We start from the raw sequence: 20853 nt of genomic DNA, 5'->3' as shown, positions 1-20853 counted from the left end.
ATAAAGGTGCTGTGGTTATTGGAGAGGCCAAAGGACTAGGTGGCCTGTTTGAGACAGAGGACTATGGAGATGAAAATATCTGCATGAAGGAAAGAAAGGTGAATGGTGAAAGAAGATATAATTTCTCATTCTCTAGTTGCTTCACATACAAAGTTTTGCCTTCCTCACTTAACTAGTAATTACGCAGTGATTACTGATTATCGATAATGTTCTTGTTGTGCATAAATTCTTTACATTCACAAGGACAAGATGATGTGTACTTTGTATCGTTGACATCTCTCCAGTGGAATTGACTGATGCTTATGATGCTTTGGATTCTCTTCAAATCTGAGTATTGGGCAGTATCTGAATGCTGACATTTAGTACCAGAAAGTATTATTGTCTTTTAGATAATGAGTGAATGTTCCAAATCCCCCACCCAAATCATATTGTCAATCTTTAAAATATTAGCTACCTTTTGAGGTCAATATTGCAGTGACAGTGTGAAAAACTACCCCAAAAGGGACCCCCCATGTTTCCCTGCCCAGGGATTCCTGCCTCCACAATATCCCGGGATGGAAAATTTTGTCTTGAACTTAGTTCTAGTCGGAAGACATTTCCTTCTTTGGGCAGACTTGTAACTTGTGCAGACACGACAGAAGACCATTGCAGGAAAAATGAATTTGTGAAAATATATCACCTTCAAGAACTTACGTCCTAAAGGCTTCTCTAGCCCTTTGCTACATGAGAATCCTTTCTTCAACAAGCTGAGACGGTAGATATCACTTGGATGGCATCTATTTACAAGGAGAAAGAAAAAAGAAGTTTCTTTGCCACCCTTTGGACTCAGCTTTTTCCTTTCAACTAAGTAAATCAATGTTGTCCTGAAAATTAGGACTTTCAAGTTAAATATCATATGCTTTATATTACCTTACTGCTCTGAAATTCTGGGAGTAGGTATGAAAATATTCCCTTTTTGAATTCCAGTGGTGACTTTTGAATTCCTCTGTGATTAGAGAATGAGGTACCTATGGAAGTGTCCAGAAGATGTATCACGTTCTTAACTGAATTTAGTAAAGGAAAAAAGTTCAGACTGTCTTCAGCTTTCAACAATGTTTTGGGCAAAGTAAAATTACTGTGGCAGAAATATAAGTAAATATTTTGACTACATTTCTTATACATATTATGCACCAAAATTGCATCATAAATGTTTGGAAGTGGTTAAATAGTTACTCACAGTTGGCAATAATATGTCCAGATGATGTGAAACAGATAGGTTCTGCTTGTTATCAAATGGACTTTCTACCACTAGAGAAGAATTTAGCAAGAAGTTCTTGAGCAAACCTCCTCATAGCTTTCATTTATTGCTACTGAAAGTCTAGATAGCCATTGTGTGTGATTATCATTATCTTTATTATTGCTAAGATTGTAACTCTATTTACTACCAAGTGTGGAAGCCTCTTGTCTGTCTGAATTAAGAAATCACATCCCTATTTTAGGATTGAGAGGGCGCCGGAATTAAAGGCTGAGGACATGATGACTGCTTGCCCTGTCTCCTTCCTGAGTCAGTAGAGATCAGGAGTCTCAGACCAGACACAGGAGCAGTGGGAAGAGGCCAGGGTAGGAAGGCACAGTTCTTTCAGCCTACATTGCCTAAATTGCCGCCATTCGTTATCTTTTATCGTTTCCTAAATGCAAATGAAACATTAAGGTGAATCCAATTAGCTGTAATTTTGTATGAATTCTTTTCACCTCATAATCAGCCCATTCCCGGTTTGACATAAGCAGCTCTAGAGGGGCAGCCTGGTTCCGCTGCTGGGAAAGCAGATATGCAATTTGGGACATCCCAGGAGAGCAGGATTTCGGGAGTCTTTGCATTACTGTCCATGGGACTGCCTGAACCATACTGTCTTGGTGGAGGGAAGGTTGGAATAGATACTGGTGCTTACATAGGAAACTTGATGGACATTGATTTCCTCCTACATGCTAGGCTTCTTATAGAATTAGCCTTGGATTTTATAATCCGATTATATATGCATAACTAACTCCTAAACACTATGTTCACATCTTGTGATCTTTAACGATTACTACTTGTGAAATGTCAGGCAGAGAAAGACAAATACCATATGATTTCACTTATACGTGGGATCTATAAAACAAAACAAATGAACAAACAAAACAGAAATGGACTTATAAATACGGAGAACAACCTGGTGGTTGCCAGAGGGGAAGGAGTGAGGGAATGGGCAAAACAGAAAAAAAAAGGATGAAAAAATACAGACTTCTGGTTATAAGGAAGTAAGACATGGGGATACAATGTACAGCATAGGGAATACAGTTAACAAAAATAAATAAATAAAGATAAGTACTGAAAATCTTTTAGAGACAGTCCCTAATATACAGATTGTATTACAAGAGCTTATAACTGGCTCAAATGGAATTGGTGGATGTATTTGCCTTTTGGAATTGAGTGATACTGAGTATTGAGAATTCAAAATGCAATTTGCTTGAACCTATCAATATATGTGCTCTCATGTAAGTTCATAATCACATAAGAGAACAAACCTTTGGAACTACTTTTAGAGTGTTTCAATTTTCTGAGTAGTGAACAATACCTATCCACTGCATAGAAACTAAAAGTGATTTTTAAAAGATTCATAGTTCATTTGCATGCATTTTTAACTTTAATTTTTTCTTGCACAAGAGTCCAAAATTGGTATTTTCTTCCCAATGTTTGTACATCATCAATAGTTTTATATTCAAGGAAATGCTTTCTTGAGATTGGCTTATCTTTTTTATTTTAACATTCTACATCAGATATACGTGTCTCCAGTTACACAGAAGAGCAAGGTAAGGAAAGGAGGTTATCATTATCCTCTTTTAAAACAGTCTCAAGAGCATTAAAAAGTGCTGAATTACCACGGTTGTCATTTCTAGACCTTGCTCCTCTTTCATTGATTCTCTTGGAATTGAGCCACATTCTGTGTGTGTGTGTGTGTGTGTGTGTGTGTTTAATATAGTTTACTGTCAAGTTGGTTTCCATACAACACCCAGTACTCATCCCAACTAGTGCCCTCCTCCATTTCTTTGACATGAATTTGAAATCATCTTATTTGAAATCCTCTGCCTCTGTGTTCTTTGTAAGAATGAATTTTCCAAGGAAAATCTTCAGTAGCTCCTCAGCTTGACATTTAATCTGAACTAAAGCAATCTTCTCACTCTACAATCAAGCAACACAGTGAACCCCCTAAGACGCTGCCTGAACGAATTTATATTACACGAGGAAGGAGTAGCTGCTAGTTTTGTAACCCCTGGGAAAAAAGCACCAGAGTATAAAGCATCCTTCTCCTTAATGTTGAGGTTAATGACTTCAGCCAGGCCTTTCTTTGGAACTTGCAGGAGTGGTTAGTGCCTGGTTAGATGGACCCCTAAGCCTTGAACCGTGTTCAGCATTTAATCCGATTGAATAAACACTCATTAACCTCTCCCAGGCAGGTACTGGAGCTAAGGATTATGTGATGAAAAATGACAGACCCTTTTCAAATAGCTCACTACAACCCATAAGTAAAATGCAGGAGATGAAGAGAAAAAGTGCAACTGTAAATGACTGTTCAAGGTACAATATCAGCACTGAGTGAAGAAAGAGCAATTGACTATAGGAGTGGCCAGGAGAATTAGCAGCTAGGCGGAAGGATCAACAGGAATTCACTATGAGGAAATGGGAGATTCACAGTCCCAGACAAAAGCAACAGCATATGCAAGTCCGCAATCATCAGAAAGCTCCAGATCTGGTTGAAGCGTGAATGGTTTGTATGTCTGAATTATAACTATGCAAGCTGACGGAGAGAGCATGGGGGTCATGGTAAAGTTGCTAAGGGCCTGGTAGGCTTTGTATAAACCTAGGACTTTTTTTCCTGGAGACTGTGAAATAGCAGCGCAGACTTTTAAAGGAGAAGGAGACACGGTTACTTTTGCTATTTGTGAGGATTTTCTCAGCGGTCTGGTGCATAGGATAGAAGGAGAACTCAGAGGCTATGGGCCATGTGCAGAAAACAGACTAACTTTCTAGTTTAAGCCTGAAATAATGACATCTGATGTTATGGTAATATATCATAATAATCTGAATGAAGGAGCGGAATTGAAATGAACCAAGGAGATGATTACAAGAGAAGGAAGCTGGCTTGATAGGCCCGGTAGAAGATGGGAGGTGGATCATTCTGAATGTGCTTGTGGCATCAGGAAAATAGGGACAGACATTTTTAAACAACTTCACTGAAGTAAAATTGACATACGAGAAACTGCACGTGCGTAAAGTGAATACTTTGACAAATTTTTATAATATGTGTACATAGAGCGTGAAAACAGCCCCACATTACAATAGTGAACGTATCTGTTACCTCCACAAGTTGCCTTTTGCCCTTTTATAATTTTTCTCCGCGCACTTCTGCCCCTTCTCAGGCAGCTGCTGATCAACTGTCTGTCACTGTAGATTAGTTTGCATTTTGTAGTTTATATACGTGCAATTATACCATATGTGCTGTTGTTCTTTCCAGCTTTTCATTCCACATACTTATTTCGAGGTTCAACTGTGTGTGTACATCAGTAGCTACTTCCTTTTTATTGCTGAGCATTCTCGCATAGTATGGTCATGCCACATTTTGTTTATCCATCCAGTAGTCCACGGAAATTGGAATCATTCTTGTTTTTGGCTTTTACAAATGAAACGACTATGACGATTGTATGCACAGATGCCTTCTTTTCTTTTGGATAAATACCTGAGATTGGAATGAGCTCATCGTATGGTAAACATAGATTCAGGGTTTTGTTTTGTTTTTTTTTTTTTTTTTTAGTTGCAGATTGTTTTCCAAAGTCATTACGATTTTGAAGGTTAACACATGAGAGTTCCAGTTCTCCAAATCTCTCCCAACCCATATCATGGTCTATCTTTTTTTATTTTAGCCATCTAATAAGTGTGTGGTGATATTTCGCTGTGGTTTTAATTTGCATTCCCCTGATTACAGAGGTGTTAAGCATCTTTCATGTCCTTATTTGCCATCAGCATATCTTTTGATGGTGTTCAAATCTCAGGCCCCCTTTTTTATTTTTTTAATTTAGGTCGTTTGTTTTCTTGTTATTGTGCCTGGATAGTTGAATTACGTATGTTTCCTCAGAGGGAATTGGAGTTCAACAACATAGATTTTTGATGCCAGGAACTCCCTAAATCTTAACTTGGGCCATGAGCAGGCAGAGAAGGCTTCATCAATGCTGTGCACTCCACAATATAGGCATGCGGGTGGATAAGCAATGTGATGGCCCTAAATAATTAATTACGAACTCATTGAGTTACACATACCTCTGTCCCTTTCAAATGGCAGTTTTCCAATAGAAGAAAAAATATGATGGTAATTTGACGGTAGACATATGATCAAACCAGGCAAAACTCTAGGTAAAATTTTTCTTATGTTGGAGATTTCTATTTCATATTTAATCTCAGATGTCTTCGCTCACATAATCAGCATTTATATGTTTCTCCCCGAGTCCTTAGAGTTCTTCAGTAGGGGTACAGTACTGATCCAGATCAACATTTCATGTCTCTCACTTTTCCAGCCACCAAAGCTCTGCTTTTGGGGTTTTGGTTTTTTTCATCACATTGTGTGAAAGCCCTATCTCAACCAGGTAACACGGGCGTATAAGCTTAATGCCTTGCTTGCCTAAGCAGTGTCATATTTAATGCCAGTTAAAATATGCACATCGCCAGAAAGCCCTTAGGAAGAAAATTTAATTATAATAGCAGACTGTTATAGGAGATGGTTTTATCTTTTTGTTTACAGACAATCTTAAACTTGCATTATAAGGATAGCTGGCGGCCTGCATGTAGAATTCCCTCACATCATAATGTTATTGATAATTTACTCTTCTTTATTCCTTCTTAGTCATCGTCATTTATTGTCAATCATGGTGAGAAAATACGGAAATGGAAAACCAGAGTCAGGAGAGGGAGACAAATTGAACATAGAGTAGAAGGCAGAGTTTTGAAATATTATTTATGGATTTGAAGCACTTAAAGGAGCAATTTTTATATAAACTATAGAACCAAAAGCCATATGCTGGGCAACTCATAGAAAAAGAGAACCTGGGAATGTCATAGTGTATAAATTATGTTTCCCCCACAAAAGATGTGTTAGGGTCCTAACCCCAAGCACCTAAGAATTTGATCATATTTGGGAAAAGAGTTATAGCAGATGAAATTAGTTACTATGAGGTCATATTGGAGTAGGATAGGCCTTTAATCCAATATGGCTCATGTCTTTATAAGAACAGAAGAGGATGTGAAGTGAGGCGCACAGCCGTGTGACGAAAGAAACGGAGATTGGAATCATCCAGCTGCAAGGCAAGGAGTGCGAGGATTGCCAGCCACCACCAGGAGATAGAAAAAGACAAGAAGGATTCTTCTACCCAGTGTCCTAGAGGGAGCACAGCTCTCTCAACATCCTGATTTTGGACTTTAAGCCTCTAGACTGTGAGCTGATAAGTTCTATTGCTTTAAGCCACCCAGTTTGTGGTACTTGGTTATGGCAGTCATAGGAAACTAATACAATGAGTAAATCTATTTTAATAGAGCCTTAAGAATCACATGAAGATATAGTTTATATACAAAACCTTCTAATATTCACAAGGCTAGCAGTACCTTGGGTGAGAAAAATCAGTCACATTCTTACTTGCCTTCATTTCCTTTGAGTCACAGGTTGGGTTCCTTTGAAGAACTCCTAATGATGGTTTCAGGTCTAAGTTTTCAGTAACTACTTTCCTCTTGTGTAATAGCTTATTCCTTGTTTTCAGGTCATTCTTCACACATGCTTCATGATCTGCCCGTACTGACTGAGACGCACATTAACTCGGGAAGTTACCACAAGGCTACACAGACCAGGATGTGAACAAAGCGACGCTTGTACTCATGGGAAATGGAAATCCTGAACATGATAATGAGGGGGAGGGCATGATACATCTCTCACTTTTAAGAACATAATTTCGGTCATTTCAAAAGAGAGAGAGGGGGAGTCCATTAGTTAATAATCACTCAGAGAAATAGAGACCTAGGTTAGAGACAGGGCCAAGGGAAGGGAGAGGAAGGTAGCATGAAGGGAACCTTGCAGACAAACACGGGTGGGTGACAATGAGACGAGGGAGGAGAGAGAAGAAGAAAGAATGAAAAAGGACACCAAGGAATAATTCCTTTTGAACAAACATTTTATCGGCGTTCTTCTCTGCTTTAGAAAGTCATGTCAAAGACTGGCTGGGGCACATGAAACTGTTTTCTCCTCTGGCTTTTGTAGGTGCTGTTTATGTTCAGCTGTCCCCTCTGTTGGAGTAGAAAGTGCCGGCTGGTCACTGTGTGGGCTCTGCTGTTTCCAAAACACATAGCCTTCCTCTCCCCGTTGTAGACTAGTTAAATTCATTCCAACCTCAATAAACAGATAATTAACAACCGAGTGTTATTTTTAGCCCAGGAAATGTGTTAGCCAAGATAGTCTGAGAGCTGTTGTCAGGGAGGCAGAAAGGAGTTCAGTGGCAGGAAAAGAGATTAGCGAGCATCAAGGAAATGACTTTATTCTTGACCTTGAGACTAGAGTGAAAAAGTTGTCTGTTTATAGGATCTAACACATTTGAAACAAATATAACTCTTCATTTATATCATTTATGGGTATAAATTGGCAGAGGAGAGGAGAGACTGTGTTCTATGTATCAACTGCTGTTTCTGAAAAGACGGTATAAAGAACAGCCTAATGTTCAGGGTCTTGTACAATTTAATTTTCTGAGAAATATATGCTTGATGTTACGTTAAAAGGGAAGGGAAGGAAAGGAGGGAAAAAAGGACCATACCATTTCATCTCATAAGGATAACTAGTATTCATACCCATTGTGTCTCTTTTTCCCCTTCTGGATTCTTGTTCTAATGGAAGAGAGTGGAACCGATTTTGGTCCTCAGTAAAAGTCTCCCCAGAGATTCTAAGTAAAAGTGGGCCACCTGTGAACATGCTACTCCTCACTGCAGAAACTGCTGGTGGTCATCAGAGATGGGAACTGGCCCATTGAGGATCAGGACCAAACCGGCTTCCATTTTTCATTGACCGTTCTCACCTCCTATGCCCCTACATGATTGACAGTCATTTGGTTTCTTCAAAACTGGATAATTGTCTACCTCCACATCTCGTAAGAAAACTTGTAGGCAGCCACCTAGAAATAACTAGAAGTTTTTCATCTACCTTCCATGACAGTTTAAGACAATCTTTCCTATATACCCTGAAGAGAAATATTGATGAATAGATAGGGAATTTCTACCAATCGCCCATTGCGATTTTTGGAGAACTAACAATATCTATTGATTCTTCCTTCCCATTACCTATATTGGATATTGTTTATTTGCCATGTTCAATAATTTAATGTATTCAACATTGGTTTTATCACCTCCTACCTTATTCCTTTTGCCTCTGCATTTTCAACTTCCCATTACTGCCCACTCACATCCCAGCTCAGCTGCCAAACCAATTTTGAATTTAGGCCCAGAAATGATGTAAGAAGTTAAATCCTGCCCTTCCCTCGCCAACATGATCAGATGGAGTTCAGTTGTCATCTTCCCTTCTGGATGTGGAGACATCAGAACTGGTGCCCTAGAAATATGCTTTGAGCTACTTCTTGAATCCCAATATGCAAATGTGAGTTTGACATTTACATCCAAGGAGAGGAATCAAGTGATTTGATGACTAGATAGGAGATTCTTTGAACTTGACAGAGCCAAGGGGTTTGTTGGGCAATAGAGTTTGCTGAGAATAGACTCTCAAGTTTATCAGTCTTCTTGACTGATCTCAAGCTTTTATGCCAATGCCATCTCAGATATGATTAAATCTTCACTAATTTTTTACCTTTTAATGAGTCTAATAAAAACTCAGTTAGTCAACTATTTTCCTTATTGGTATTACCTTATGCTTGAATAATTATTACTATCTCCCTAAAGTAAGTTCCTTATAGAATCTTTTAAAAACTAATCCCCTGTTTCGTGACATTCCGTTAACTAAAATGAGGTTATATAATACGTAAATATATATCAATTCACATAATGGCAATACTCTGTAAAATTTAGAAAGTGAATAAATATATATTTTTGCATAAAACCAACAATAACTGTGGGGTGCCTGGGTGGCTCAGTCAGTTGAGTGTGCAACTCATTTTCAGGTCAGGTTCACAGATCGTGAACAATTCAGGTTCACAGTCCGTGAGCTCAAGCCCCATGTCGGGCTCTGCGCTGACAATGTGGAGCCTGCTTGGGATTCTAACTCTTCCTCCCTCTCTGCCCCTTCTCTGCTCACTCTTAATTCTCTCTCTCACAAGATAAATAAATATGAGTGAAAACATATGGTATCTGTCCTTCTCTGACTGACTTATTTCACTCATATGTGAATCTTGAGAACTTTACAGAAGACCATGGAGGAAGGAAGAGTAGGGGAAAAAATAGGTACAAACAGAGAGGAAGGGAGGCTCTTAAGTACAGAGAAGAAACGGAGGGTGGATGATGGGTTGGGAAAAGGGGAAAATGAGTGATGGGCACTGAGGAGGGCACTTGTTGGGATGAGAATTGGGGGTTGTATGTAAGCAATGAACCATGGGAATCTACCCCTAAAACCAAGAGCACACTTTACACACTGTATGTTAGCCAATTTGACAATAAATTATATTTTAAAAATAAATACACATTTAAAAAAAAATACTGTAATTGTGTATGTATGTGGACATATATGTGTCTACACATATCCTCATGCATGTAAATATATGTGTGTATGTGCAATAATAGTAATGCCTAGCATTTATTGAACATAGGTATCATTTAGAAACTGCTGTATTTTGGGGCGCCTGGGTGGCTTAGTCGGTTAAGCGTCCGACTTTCGCTTAGGTCATGATCTCACGGTTCGTGGGTTCGAGCCCCGCGTCGGGCTCTGTGCTAACTGCCAGCTCAGAGCCTGGAGCCTGTTTCAGTCTGTGACTCCCTCTCTCTCTGATCCTCCCCTGCTCACGCTGTCTCTCTCTCTCTCCTAGAAATATAAAAAAAAAAAAAACAAAAACATTAAAATAAAAAAAAGAAACTGCTGTATTTTTCATGTACTAATTCAATTAATTTTATAATAACTTTATATGGTAAGTGTTTCTATTATCCCCATTTTACAGATCAGGAAAAAAGCACACTGAAAATTTAATAATTTATTAACATTTGCACAATCAGGAAACAGCAGATCCAGGATTCAGATCCCAGTGGGCTGTTCCAAGGCTGTATCCTCTTAATTTCTACAGCATCCAAATATATTAAGATAATATGATTTTTCATTTTACTTTAAGGTCATGATGGTGATGCAGAGGGTAAAGATCTGTCAGAAACTAGGTACAAGACTTTTTTTCTCCTTTTTGGATCCAGGTTCTTTATAATCTACTCAGGTCTCTCCTATTCATTGCATCCCAGTCTGTTTCATGCTGCTCTAGGTCTTTCCAAACACTTATATGGTGAATTAGTCAGTCAGTCCTATCCTCTGGCTACCATTGCACTGTGTTTAGCTTTTCTATCTGCACTATAGTTCAGTGACTTGACAGGGATTACTCTTAATATTTTTGTGTTTATGCCTGTAATTAGATATTACACTAATCTGTACCATAGAATTTGTGCTAGGTGTGTGACTTCTATGCATCTGACAGCAAAGGCTTGTTCCTGAGCTAAATTTGCCTGTTCATAACCTCAGTAAATGGGCTGAGCTTAGGTAAGGAAAGCAAACTTAGAAGAAGAGAAAAAATTAGAAAAATTGGAAGACAATCCTATATTATTCAAAAAGTGTTTTTCTGCAAAACAGTGGTTTTTATCATTCATCTCTGCACCTGCAACATCAGCCTCACATGGCAACTTGGTAGAAATATGAAGCTAAGGGCCTCAACTTGAACCTACTGAATCAGAAATACTGAGATGGCACTTGTGGGGATGAGCACTGGGTGTCATATGGAAACCAAGTTGACAATAAACTATTTGTAAAAAAAAAAGAAGAAGAAGAAGAAAAGAAATACTGAGATGGTGCTCAGGAGCATGGGTTTTAACAAGCGTTCAGGCAACCCTGTTGCTTACTCGATTTTGACAATACCCCACTCTGTGGCTAGCTCCTCTCACCCAGGTTCTCATACCATTGACAGCTGGATTTAGCTGAAAACAAACTCCTGCACACAAGTACACACCACACACCCAAGTACCCTCACTCCCTCACAGACTTGCCCCTAGGATTCGTAAGTGTTGAAATGTATATTTACATCGAATTAAAACTACTTTGGGAGCATTTGTCAGATACAACAGAGCTAAATAAAAGTTCATTAGACATCAAATGCTTTAAGCCAGTGTTTATCAAATGTTAACATTCATAGGAATCACACTGTGGAATGTCGATCTTACTCACAAGTCCTAAGTGGCACCTAGTATTTTGCATTGCTGTTGAGCTTCCAGTGGATGCCAGTGCTGCTGGCCTCAGCCCACCCTGAGTGGCAAGGATCTAGACTCAAGCATTGCCTCAATAAACATTTTCACCTACATCTCAAAATACGACTGCAGTTTCCCTTTATACACTATCACTGGTGTATTCACCATTGACGATGACCTTGTAGCCCAAGGGATAGCTCATCTGAACATATCTGCCTCCACCCTCAAGTTTTTAACATGATACTCTCTAAATCTAAATTAAAACATATCCACCTCCTGCTGTGCCTATCAAAATCCTATCTGTTACTTCAGACTTAACTAGCAAATCCTGTTTCCTGTCTTCAGTTTTCCTAGATTCCTTCATGTTGGGCACAATCCCTCCTATACTCTCTACCTCTTTTTTAGCACGTCATATAATGTTCTGTTAAGTTACACTAATCTGTACCATAGAATATGTGCCAGATATGTGACTTCTATGCATCTGACAGCTAAGACATCTTCACCGAACTAAATTTGCCTGTTCATAACCTCAGTAAGAAGACTGACCATAAATGAGAAAAGCAAACAATAGAAAATATTAGAAAAACTGGAAGACTGGTCACATGATCAGTCCCCACATAGGTTGAGTTCCCAGAAGACAGATTTATCTGGTTCTTAACAGATCTGGGTCCTCTCTCCACTTATCTAGCCAATGTCCAACTCATAGAAGATACTATTTGCTTAATCAAATTAGGGAGGACCAGGTGAAAATGATGTTTGATTAATCAAGCAGCAGCATCTGATCAGTTATGTAGTATGACTGTGCTCCGGGAGACCAGGGTTGTTTTAATTAGGAACACAACTAAAGCTATCTCTAAGAAACAGGGAGAGACTCAGGTGGTTAAAGGACATTGGGAGCTATTATGGAAATTTGGGATTGAAGTTGAAGAAAGTGTTTTTAGTTATGGACAAAATAATTCCCTAAAGCTCCTCTGCCTGCAAATAATCCTTAAACCTTGCTATCAACGTTACAAAATGAGCTGTTGAAAAGCAGAGGAAATAAAACCCCAAAGGATATAGATTATTTTTTAATTGCTCAGAAATAAACAATAAGACCCAGAGGAAACTGTGGCCCTTTTTAAGCAAAGAAATCAGATTGCCCGTATGTAAATCACTCTAATACATTCAACCCAAATGTTTCGATTCTCTTGGGACGCAAGTCAATTCTCAACTCTCATGTAACTATACCACTTACTCAGGATGCATAAAGTAGCCAGGTTGGTTGTTCCCAGAATCTAGATTTTGCTCTTATAGAGAATATGGCTGCAGTCTGAACTTTGGATACAAATTTTTAAACTAGAAAAAGTACTTAACAGAAAAGATGAAATACAAACACCAAGACAAATACCAAGTAAATCTATAGTCATTGTAATTACTAGGGCTCCATTAATTTTGGAACTCTCATCTGTTTATTCCATTCATATCCAATTAATATTTAAACCTGCCCATGTAGTAGTGAGGTTTCTTGTTTGTTCGGTTTTGAGTTTTGGGGGGTTTTTGTTTTGTTTTGCTTTTACTTTGTAGCTTTATCTTCTTTCATCGTTTTTGTTTGTTTCCTTTATGGTGTTGATTTGTTGATTGCTTTGGTGTTTTGAGTAATTGTTTTAAAATCATTCACACCAGATCTCTCTTTATTTGTAAAAATTAGATTTCAGTAATCTTTGCAGTTTCTTTAATATACCAAATCCCATGACTCGGTGATTCGATAAATAATCATGAAATCAGGCTCTGAAACTCTTTTAAAGGTTGTTGAAAGTGAGGAATAGGAAGTTTTTCCTTTTTTTTTTAGCAGCTTTTATAAATGCATGGCACCAATGTGAATTTGAATGTTTCTAATGTTTTAATATGAATTTTAATGTGATGACAGAGGTCGTGCTAGAATTGGCCAACAGCTGTAGGAAGAAAAGAAGCTGTAACTCAGTGATGCCTGAAGAGATCCCCCACTTCCCCCAGTCCGGGAAGGGGCCTCCCTGTGGCTCACTGTGCAGTAGAAAGATGAGGCCGGAAAGGCAGCTGCTCTGGACTCCCGGCATGCTTCAGAGAACGTGAAGGCCCGTCTGGAAAGGGCTTTGCTGGAGTGGACCAGAGCCAGGTGTCAGAGATAGGATTGCCCCTCTCTGAGGGTATCTTTCAGACGGACTTGGGGTAAATCAGAGTGTTCCTCTAAATAATCCAAATAAACCAAAAGGCTGGGGATTGGGGAAGAGAGGAAGGAAGGAGGAGACAAAGAAGAGATGAGGTACAGAGTAGAGCATGAAGGAAAGAACAAAAGCAAAAAAATGGTAAGAAAAAGGGACACATGAAACAATGAAATGTTTTAATCCACTTTAGCAATTAAAGACTCTAAACAAGCCTGTAATATAGAAGCTTAATTCTTTTAATTCTTATTTTGGTAACTAATTTAACCATGAAACCCATTTTTTTTTCCCATGGAAAACGCTGGTGTGGAAATGTAGTGAACAAGTCTAATAGAAAAAGGATGTAAAACCATTGTGAGGGCATTTAGATTTATAGTGATTCTTAGGAATACTTTTTGGGTTATTTTAATCCAATGCTTAGAACAAATTTGTAATCAAATAATACCCAAATTTGGGGAAACTAGTATATTATGTACACTCACCCCTGCACTTCTTATAATCCTATTTCTATTCTTTAGGTCTGCGTAAGTTTCATTGTGTCTGTGTCTAGCAGAAAATTTTGTACACTGTTCATTAACTAAGCACAGATGTATACTTTCCAATAATTAAAGATAAAGACCTTTTAAGAAAAATAGTATTAGTAAAAACTAAGGCTAACCTACTGCTTGGCAATGCAGGTGTTCTAGAAGGACTAAATAATTTTCTTCTTCTAGGTAATTTAACATAGTCTATACGTGTGACTTAGGCAACAGAAATGTTTTTCCGAGCAAACCTTAAATGTTCCTAATAAAGCTATTTGCTCAATTGCCCTGCAGTGTCCCATGCTGTCATGAGATTTTGGCTAAGAAGGGCAGAGGTTTTAAGTCCTAGAATTCACCCAGATCATGTTGAACGAAGTACATACCTTCCTTTCACTTTTTCCGCATATATTAAATATGTTATTCATACTTAGTCCCTTATAGTGTTTCTTCAGCGTGTGAGGATTAATGAGATACTCTAGCATCTGCTTGTTAAATCTTGCATTTTCCAGAAGTTTAACTCCCTTTTATTAAGGCGTTTCAGCTGTGCCAAATTCTAATAGTGTGAGGAATGTTTTATATGAACAAAAATAGAAAGAAGATGAAAGACTGATTGGTTTATAGAATCCTGGTGGGAAGGATCGTGTATGTGTTGAAGGGGCAACATTTAAAAAGAACAGGGCTTGTTAATGACTTACCATTCTTTGCCATTACTCTGCAGATATATCAGGAAGAACTCTATTTTGACTTCCAAATGACTGACTTTGACCAGAATAAGAGGCAAGGACTGTGTTAAGAAAAGCTATTCTTTGGATTATACAATTTGATTTTACTAATTACTTTCAGAGAAATGAAGATAGCCCTTATGATCCAAGTCATGACAAAATGCATTTTTATTTTATCTATATTTACTTAACACATTCTAATAAATTTAACTCAATCTATTACCTGTTTCTTTGCCCTCTACGTCCTTCGATGAGTTTCTCATAACAAGGATTGATGAGAAACAGTTGCATGAGAAATCATTTCATGTCTGGTTGATATGTTTGCACATCTCAACTATTGAATTGCTCTTTTAGTCAATCATCCTTTCTCTCCTTTCACTCTCAAAGAGCTTTTAGTTTGTGATAATCATGGCTCTTTATGTGAACCCAGGGAGGTTGGGCTTGCTTACCATCAAAAAAGAGTAAGGGCAAAGCCTTGTCTAGAGGAGATCTATACAGGCTGAGACTGAAGAAGAAAAATAATGCCAAAAGAACCTCTCCAAGTCCCTTACAAGAAATGAAGCTTCTCCTTAAGTCGACAGTGTCCATAGGGCGTCCCTTAAACACTTGAGGCCAGAGCGTGCTCTCTCTGTCCCCATTCCTTGCCTTTAATGGCCTTCCCCCTCTCCTCTCTGCTTATACAAATCTGCACCTTCAGAGCCAAATCCCCTGGGAAACATTCTTGGACTATTCCATCTGGAAGAAATAATTCCCTCTGAATTTATATTAATGCCTAACTGTGAGTCCCAATGAGAAAGGTAGTGTGCAGGAAAAAATAATCCTGGCCAGTTACTCAAATATTACATCACTTACTAGCTACATAACCTTAAATAAATTTACCGACCTCTTATAATACCCTGCATCCCCATCTTTAAAAGAGAGTAAGGTCTATGCTATATCCCCAAAATGTTGGCAAGATAAGACCATGTTATGTTTGTGAAATGTTTGGTATATGGTAATTGATTATACTTGGACAAGTGTTGGTTTTATTTCCACCAAATTCAGCTACGATGATTTACATTCTGGTAATCCCAGTATGCTTCCATGTATGTTTTTCTTATTGTCTCAACGAATTAAAATATAATTACTTTTTCTGATGATAAAGTAGTGTTTATCATAAAAAATGTTAAAAGTGTACCCAAATATAAAAATGAAGTCTAGTATAATGTCATAACCAGAAAACAACCAGTAAACCAAGAAATAACCACTATTGACATATTTTCTTGTGCCATATATATCATAATTCTTATATACGTATGTTATGCCTTTGTACACACTTTGCTCACTCATCAGTGTGTCCCATGACTATTCTTGTTCTCCAGCTATATTTTTACTCCTGTACAACCATGATTTCTGTCACATCTGGCTAAGCACATAGCACTATACCTTGGGTGTAAAATATTAAGCAAATAGGCTTTGTTCACAGAATGATTTAAAGGGCTTTATGATCATTTAAATATAAAATTATTAATTTTTAATAAATTTTAGTTTTTAAATGATCTCTACACCCAATGCGGGGCTCAAACTCACAGCCCCAAGATGAAGAATCACATGCTCTACCAACTGAACCAGCCAGGCACCCAGCATAAAATTGTTTAAAGCAGAATTTCTGCCTTTAAAGATAAATCTGTGGTCATACCGATGAACCGAAGCCACCACATGTAACACTGACTCTTCCTTTTCCTTTCCTTTCCCTTTAGTTTGTTGCTCAGCCCAACTGTCAGCAACTGCTTGCATCTCGCTGGTATGATGAGTTCCCGGGCTGGAGGAGACGACACTGGGCAGTGAAGATGGTGACGTGTTTCATAATAGGACTTCTTTTTCCCGTCTTCTCTGTGTGCTATCTTATCGCTCCTAAAAGCCCACTGGGACTGTTCATCAGAAAGCCATTTATCAAGTTCATCTGCCATACAGCGTCCTATTTGACTTTTTTGTTCCTGCTGCTGCTTGCCTCTCAGCACATCGACAGGTCAGACTTGAACAGGCAAGGTCCACCACCAACCATCGTCGAGTGGATGATATTACCGTGGGTCCTGGGTAAATGTGTTACTATAGAAAATATAATAAAAACGTGTTGCTGCCGTGGAATTTTGTTGCCCAGAAAAGAATATTCATTAAAGTTTGGGACACAGGAATGTTTAAAGCAGATTTGAGCCTGTTAGCTCCAAGGCCTAATCCCCAAACTAAATTAACACTTTAGCAAGTTTTGGGGGACTTGCCTCCAGGTGAAGCCTATGAAATGTAACCGTAGGTTTTAAGATTTCAGGTTTTAATGACTTCATGCCCTGGGAACGGCCTTCTGGGTTTTTTGTTTGTTTGCTTGTCTTTTAAAGACTTTCGATGTATCTCATTGGCCATATATAACCGATCATTCTAGTTTCCTTAATAGATGCACTTTCCAGAAGATAAATTATAAATCATGCTGCAGATTTAGTAATTCTGTACCTAAAAGTAACTATAACCTTTCTTTAAAATCAATCCATTTAAGTTTATCTTTGAAACTATATATTCAACGAAAATAATAGGAAATTAAACTCTAGGAAATTAAAGTCCAGTCTCTCTCTGTTCTTTCCATAGAACTAAAAATGTTTTGGGATCTGTAGCAAATAATGATTAGGTAGGAAAGCTTAAAGTGCTGGTAAAAAACTTTTTTTACTCTCTTTTTGTTATTGTAGCCATAGTTAAAATTCACATTTTAATTACTCTTTCCTCTATCCTACTGTGGTTTGCTGAAAAATCACATTTTCTCAATTTAGCTCATCATTTTAAACCTCCCTGGTATCATATCTATCTCATCATTTAGTAATTAGAAATATGTGAAAATTTCATGATTCACAGTCTCAGAAGATCAGTTTGGTTTAACTGTCAAAACTACTGGAGAGATTGTAAAATGTGGATGAGGCAGGAAAAAAACAGAACTATATCTGAATCTGAAATAGATGTACTCTTTGATTTTAAACATTATAAATACTCTAAGTACTGACAATAAAAAAAAGGTTCATAGGAACAAGATTCGGTTTGTTTTACAAATGTTGGAAAAAGCACCTTCTTAAGTGAAGTTTAAAACAGAGCACATTCTCATTAATATGACATGCGTAAAGTGTGATCTTGCTTAAGTTAGGAGGAAGGTTTAGATAACCTGTGTCTTTTTTGCATAAAATAATTATGACATTGCAGTTGATATTCAATATAAAATTACCCTGCTTGTTCCCATTTAAATTAAATATCTCACATTAGGAATATGTTCTTTATGAAGTTTTCTTCATAGACAATTTCTTGAAAACAATTCTTAAAGAAACGTTTTGGAGGTTAAATTTCCTGTTATGGGTAACTTATATAGAATGTCTAAAAATAGGTATTCCAAATGAAATATAGAATATTTAATTTTGAAAAATGTGATAGCAACAATGTAGTATAAAACTGGTATTTCTAGACTTTCCTTTATGCACTTAATGAAAAAATGTAGACTACTTTCTGTATAGTAAGTGCAGTGCAGGGTAATGGTGATACAAAAGTAAAAAACTAAATAAATAAAACAAAAAAGAAGAAGGAACTCCTTGCCCTTATGAAGCTTAAATTTTACTAGAGGAAATATATTATAAACAATGAAATATGTTACATGTCAGAAAATGGTAAATAATATTAAATAATAGAAGCGGTAAGCCTTTAGTAACTTGTACAGTTAGAAGAGTCACTGGCTGCCTCCTATTTACAAAAGTTGTAATAGAATTTTCCATGAAAGCTGGCTAGAAATCGTACCCAAACCTCAGCTGAATGGTTAAATAAGGTACAGATTTCGTTATGATAATTAAAATTCCAGCCTGGAGAAATATCTTCTAAAGGCAACATTTTCCTAAGCTATCCTGACTTCAGGCAGTTAATATATTTGAGATTTTTTTAAATAAAAAGAGATTTTTCTAGAATAAAAAATATATATGAATGACCCTCTTGCTTAAATAACTGGCCATGGAGAAAGAATTTTCTATATCAAATAGATTTGTCAATGCTAGTGAATTCTAAGTGCTTTATATCTCAGACTGAGTTCTAAGTGTTTTGTTAGAATCCATGATTATAAGGCTGTACTCACTATGTTATTAAGCTCTTGTAGAAAAAGAACTGTATTTGAATACATGCCCAGGTTCTATTACTAAGAGACTATTAAATTATGAGTGGTCACAACCTCTCAGGATTTCCAGTATCTTCATCAAAAAAAAGAAAAGAAAAGAAAAAGAAAACAAAAAAGATTCAAAGTCCCAATGAGTCCTATTGTCCTATGCTAGGGAGCTGTCATTATTAGGGCAGAAAACAATGTTTGTTTTGTTTTGTTTTCTTTTGTCTCTTTTTAAGCCACGGTAGGTGGGGAAGAGACTAAAGACAACAGTGTAGGAATGTACCTTTAACCAAAGGTGGGATATAGACAAAAAGGCCTGGTCTGATTTGATAACTATATTAATGAGCCTTCTATCTTGTCTTCCTTAATACTGTTGTCTGGTAAAAAGTCAGTGGCCAAACATTTCACAGTCCCTCCTCTGGGAGGTTCTAGATTTATAATAACAAGACTGAATGACTTACAGAGAAGAGTGTGGCTTACCAACATGTTTCTCATCATGTTAATTTTCCCCGTGGTAGACTGAGGGTCTATGCATGGGTTTTTCTCAACTCTTCTTGAACCAACTTAGATTTTCAACCCATGTCACTCCATGGGCTACTTGTTGTGTAAAGAAAGGCTTTTTCCTTCCTCCTTGCTTTCCTTTCCTTCCATTTTCAGGGGCTGTTTCTCAGACCTATGATATCATAATTTATAAGAAATGATTACTTTTATGCCTCCTATTTTTGAATCCTGACAAAAAAACTTTTGATTTATTTGTTTTATATATTCATAACATGAATTCTGACTTTTCCTGAGTAGAAAAGTTTTCTGACTGTCAAGTACTGATCCCTTTATCTCCTTAAGAAGTATGCTTTTGCTTTGGAATTTCTGTTCTTTCATATACTTTGCTGTGTTTCAACAGTACAAACTTATTTGGTCTGACAGATCCAGATATCTTGTGATATCGTACAGTAGCAGAATAATGTTTCCCTGTTATTTTCAATATCTTTCCTGTGGAAGTTCAACATCCTGTTGACTATTTAAATTGAAGTCTATTGAGTTTTATATCTTTAGAAAACAGTCTGCAGTAACTCTTGTATTCTTCCACTGTGGTATCTTTGATAAGCTGTACCTTTGGTGATTTTTCCTTCTGACTTTCTTGTATGGAAAGTTATTGACCCTTCTTTGTCCCATCAAACATCTTCAAGAGGTCTTGCAGATGTCGGCTGTCAGGATAAACTTTAGCAAAAACATCTAAAAGCCTCATGCAGGGATCAAACTTAGGAATTAGTCATCTTGAGATACAGTCCTAAAAAAAGAGAAAGCTAATCACAGGTAATACAGTTAGAACTACCTTAATAGATACGTAGATTCTAGACACATAGACACCAATACACTCAGACTGTCCATTACCCATTTAAACTACAGTAAAAAGTGAAATGATAGTTCTGTCAAACTGTATATGGACCTGATGACAGACCTATGCTTTTCAAGTGTCTGAGAGAAAGTGTTACTGGAAAGAATGAATGATGGATTAAAAGGAGCCAGGGGCCAGATTAGAGACCTGGTTGCATCTACATTCTGAGGTACCATGACCTTGACACTCTTAATTTACTCAGGGTTTTGTTTTTAACATAGAATACCAGGGATATGAAAATGAATATTCATATCAGAAGTTTCCTTTTACATAAAATTTACATGCATACTAAATATAGCATGTTATGTTTATATATAATGAGAATTTATTTAAATTATAGCAGCAGTTTTTTTCCCAAATGGATGTCATTTTTTTCTGAAGGTGATATGAAGTAAGACATGGGGGAAAACC

At 37.3% G+C, this 20853-nt stretch overlaps 1 protein-coding gene across 6 annotated transcripts in view; it reads left to right on the top strand.

The window, feature by feature from the left end:
- Nucleotides 1–20853, top strand: part of TRPC4 (transient receptor potential cation channel subfamily C member 4) — a 137711-nt gene that overhangs the window by 63501 nt on the left and 53357 nt on the right. For all 6 annotated transcript variants that reach the window (XM_077752662.1, XM_077752661.1, XM_077752660.1 and 3 more), the window contains one exon: nucleotides 16636–16972. In XM_077752662.1, coding sequence (XP_077608788.1) covers nucleotides 16636–16972 — 337 coding nt within the window. The remainder of the gene's footprint in view (nucleotides 1–16635; nucleotides 16973–20853) is intronic.

Source organism: Crocuta crocuta, unplaced genomic scaffold, assembly GCF_008692635.1.
Source record: "Crocuta crocuta isolate KB4526 unplaced genomic scaffold, BGI_CrCroc_1.0 scaffold190, whole genome shotgun sequence".
NCBI lineage: Eukaryota > Metazoa > Chordata > Mammalia > Carnivora > Hyaenidae > Crocuta > Crocuta crocuta.
This window is presented reverse-complemented; position numbering and strand designations above follow the sequence as displayed.